This window comes from Pteropus vampyrus, unplaced genomic scaffold (assembly GCF_000151845.1).
Source record: "Pteropus vampyrus isolate Shadow unplaced genomic scaffold, Pvam_2.0 Scaffold228, whole genome shotgun sequence".
NCBI lineage: Eukaryota > Metazoa > Chordata > Mammalia > Chiroptera > Pteropodidae > Pteropus > Pteropus vampyrus.
In genome coordinates this window covers 825,260-829,312 of record NW_011889009.1, presented here as the reverse complement: position 1 = coordinate 829,312, position 4,053 = coordinate 825,260, and the positions used below count along the sequence as shown (strand labels likewise).

The following is a 4,053-nucleotide window of genomic DNA, read 5'->3' as shown; positions in this document are numbered from 1 at the left end:
CCCTGCTCTCAAGGGGAGGTTTGGGGGTCAAGGCAGAGGCCCCACCCCTTGCTCAGGGGCCTGGCCAATTTGCACTTCTCAACCACAGGACCACAGTGATTGGTTCAGCAGTGGGTGTGAGGCTGGGTGCCGGGTAGGCTGGGACCACCAGGAACAAACACTCTTTTTCAGCTGGAAAGACAGGCTGTGCGTGGGGCCCACGCATAGGACGGAATGAGAGAGAATCTGGAAGATGGGCTTTGAGCCCCTGGATCCAGCCCCACGCCTGCAACCCCACTCCTTTCAAATTTTTTTTTTCTTTTAAGTTTAAGTGGTTTGGGTTAGAGTTCTGAAATTTATAACCAGGAGTCCAGACCAATGTAAGGATGGTTTAGGCCATTCTCACAGGCCGTAACACTGAGCATCCTCATCCTAGGGCAGAATCTCTCTTCCGACACCTAGGACGTTCGATCGGGCCTGAGCCCTCCTCATGGGGGACATCTGAGGGGACAGGTGGTACAGCTCTTACCTCGTCAGCCAGGAGGAAAACCTTCTCTTCCCACGCAAAGTGAATCACATCTTCTATGCACTTCCTGCTCTGCACCTGACCTAAAAAAGCCCCGACGACACCAGAATGTCGGCTGTAATGCTCCTTAAATTGTCCCGAGGTGAGAAGCCCACCCAGAATCACTTGGGTGTCCTATGGTCCCTGGCGACCCTAAGGGACCACTCTCCCTAGGTGCTGTGCCCGAGGGGGTGTAGTCAACCCCCAGCGATGCCCCAGGGTCCGCCCCAGCCCTCCAACTCAGGTAAACCAGGTGGGTGGAGGGGTCTTGTCATTCTTATGTGAGGAGTGTGTGTGGTTGAGGGTTATGTCTGTCTGTCTGTCTGTCTGTCTGTCTGTCTGTGCTAGATGACAGGAAGGCAAGGAGTGTCATAAAGAGCAAGACAATAAGCTGAAGGAGGGAAATCAAAGCCTGACAGCTCTAAAAAGACCATTTCTTTGCTACGTACAGGTGTATCCCTGGATCCAGGTGTATTATCTACACGTGTACATATGTATATATATGCACATATGTTATTTACACACACATATATCTTGATGCAAAGCAGTATGGAAAGTATGTTACATTGTTGTTAAAAATAAAGACATATTGCATCGACATGGATGGACCTAGAGGTTATTACGCTGAGCGAAATAAGCCAGAGAAAGATAAATACCATGTGATTTCACTTACATGTGGAATCTAAGGAACAAAAAGAACAAACTAATAGGAAACAGACTCACAAATATAGAGGGCAATCTGATGACAGCCAGAGGGGAGGGGGGTCGGGGGCTGGGAGAAAGCGGTGAAGGGTTAAAGAAGCACAAATCAGTAGCTGATAGATGGTCCCGGGGATGGGGAGCACGGGAATGGGGAGCACGGCGCAGGGGACGCGGTCAGCAGTCAGGCGAGAGCTGTGTGCAGAGCCAGAGGGAGACAGAGCAATCGGGGGGATCATTTCATAAACTATATAAATGTCTAAGCAACGTACTGGAGCCTTGAAACTAATAATAAAATAAAACACAATGCCAAAAAGTAAAAATAAAGACCTATATTCTTGCCTATGCGAGAGTATCAGGAATGTCTGAAAAACACATAGATATATCTTTTAAAAGCACACGATGATTCAACTTGTATTTCGGCCTCGAACTATCTAAGTAATGAAGGTATTTCTTTACTACGGGCCCATGGGTCCCCTGCCAGCAAAGCCTCCTCTGAAGTCCGGGGTTCTGAGGTTCTGGGAGGCAGCGGCTCTGGTCTCTCTGAGGAACCCGCCACTGTTCCGACAGACAGAACAGGTCCTTCCTGAGGGGGACTCCAGCCCAGAGGACAGCAGAGCCAAGAACCTGGCCGAGGTGCCTCGGACACGAGGCTGATGCAAGTGTGGGGCTCCAGCCCCAGCCCTCACGCTTCCATGGTCCACCCTCTTCTGTCCTGAGCTGGGTTTCCATGTTGAAACCCAAAGGGCTCTGCCTTGCTGTCCCCATCCATTTTGACCCCTTCTAGCCAAGTGGTCATAGCGTGTGGCTCCAACAAAGACACACTGTCATCACACGTGGGTTCCTGTTTTCTCTGCCTCCTCTTCCAACAGCTGACTGATTTTCGCCCGTTAAGACCGGCCTTTGCCCTCTCACGAAGTTACTCTTTCTATTATAGAAACTGCTTATATTAACATAGGCTCACATGATCCCTTTCCGCAAACAGGGAAGTGTCTTTCCTGTTCTAATAAGGAACACTTATTTCTTCCCAGACGATCAGGTGAAGAGTTATATAAACTGCTGGCCAAGAAGTTATGGGCCCTCTACCAGAAACTGGGTGTATAGACCACGGGTGGGGCCAGCAGCGTCACCTGGGAGCTTGTTAGAAACACAAATTCTCAAGCCCCGCCCTAGCCAGTTGCATGGGAGAATCAATGCGGTCCAGCGGCTGGTTTCTTTAGCTGGAGCCCGAGAACTGCTGGCCCTGCTTCTCATCCTCAGCTGCACAGAAGCGATGCCCGGTCCCCTCCCCAGAGATTCTGGGGTGCAGCCCTGGCCTCTGGCATTTTTCAAAGCTCCCTTTGTGATGCTAATGAACAGCCAGGATGGAGAAGCCAGCGCTGTGTCATTTTCCTGATGCCTCTGGGTTAGAATGTTCATCCCTCCCCCCAGGAGCTGGAACAGGCACCCCAGTTACAGCCAGCTGCACCCACGATCTGCACTCAGCAATTCAAGTGGTGCTTTCAGCTGATGGAAGCATCATTTCATGTTCCTAGGAAGCAGATTCCACAATCAACTCCAAGGCGTTTTGGCTTTGACCCAATTTATCTCACAAAGGAGAAGAGAGAGGGGCCCTTGTTCTCAGTTCCAACCAGGGTGGGGCCCTTGAAGCCAGCAGCCCAGAAAGCCCAAAACAGGCAGGACTGTACTTAAAAAAAAAAAAAGAAAAAGAAAAAAAATGCAAAATTAGAAGCGATTTCAGCTTCTGGAAACAGGTTTTCGGGGTGTGTGTGTGGTTTTTCTGTTGGTGTTTGTTTGTTTGTTTGTTTTTGCTTTTATGTTTAATATAGCGCTTTCTTTTCAGGCCTCCAGGTCCATGGCAATGCTGTGCCAAAGGAAACCAAACGCACACACCGGCATGCTGGAAGCTGGCTCAGAAAAATGAGCAGGAGCGGCAGTAAAATGAGCCCCGCCACGCGCGGTGACCTCACGGAGGAGGCTGCAAATGCGAGGGGGAAAATGACCTTTTTAAAATAATACGACCCTGTCTACACGAAAACGCCGGGACTGGCTCACCGCCTGAGGTGGCCTGCGGCGAATTTTAGGGCTTTCTTGTTAGCAAATCTGGAATTGGACTGGGAAGCCTGGAGCAAGGAGGACTTGGCATTATTTCTTAACTCTTTAGTTTTCAGACAAGTACAAACTCTTTAGTTTTCAGTCCCCTGGGCCCCTGCCCTGCAAGAAACTGGCGAGGAAGTAAAGCACACACCTGTGGGGTTCCCGGGGTTGATGATGCACAGCACCTTTGGGTCACAGTGGTCTCTGGCCTCCCGCAAGGCCCGCCGGAGCTCGTTCACATTCAGGGCCCAGCAGTTCTCCTCGTCCAGGTAATAGTTCACCTGGATGGCATCGAGCTCAGAGATGACTGCCGAGTAGAGGGGGTACTGCGGGATGGGGATCATCACCCCTGTCCGTGACTTGCCAGCCCCGGAAACCAGGATCTTCAGGATGGTCTGCAACAGAGAAGTCTCATCTTACAGGGGCCACTGTCACTCTCTGCCCCTCAGGCTGAGGGGTAGACAAGAAGGAAAGCCCCAGCCCCCCCGCCCCGTCTTTTACTAACCACCCCCGTGCCTGCCTCCAAGGCAACCCCTGGTGAGGTGCTTAACTTCCCTGAGCCTCACTCATCTGTAAAGTGAGGTCTGCGATGAGGCCCAAACAAAATAAAATGCTCTGAAGTCCTGAGCACGGTACATGGCCCGTAAAGCCACAATACTTGTGTTTTGTAACGAGGTCTTTTAAAAGAGTTGTCTGCAACTGGCCCTGTCTCA

At 50.9% G+C, this 4,053-nt stretch overlaps 1 protein-coding gene across 1 annotated transcript in view; it reads right to left on the bottom strand.

Moving 5' to 3' along the window:
- The window catches only part of GPT2 (glutamic--pyruvic transaminase 2), a 24,791-nt gene that overhangs the window by 10,126 nt on the left and 10,612 nt on the right, over positions 1-4,053 (bottom strand). Inside the window, exons 5-7 of the mRNA XM_023519647.1 lie at positions 3,492-3,735; positions 509-588; positions 54-184 (exon numbers count right to left, since the gene is read on the bottom strand). Coding sequence (XP_023375415.1) covers positions 54-184; positions 509-588; positions 3,492-3,735 — 455 coding nt within the window. The remainder of the gene's footprint in view (positions 1-53; positions 185-508; positions 589-3,491; positions 3,736-4,053) is intronic.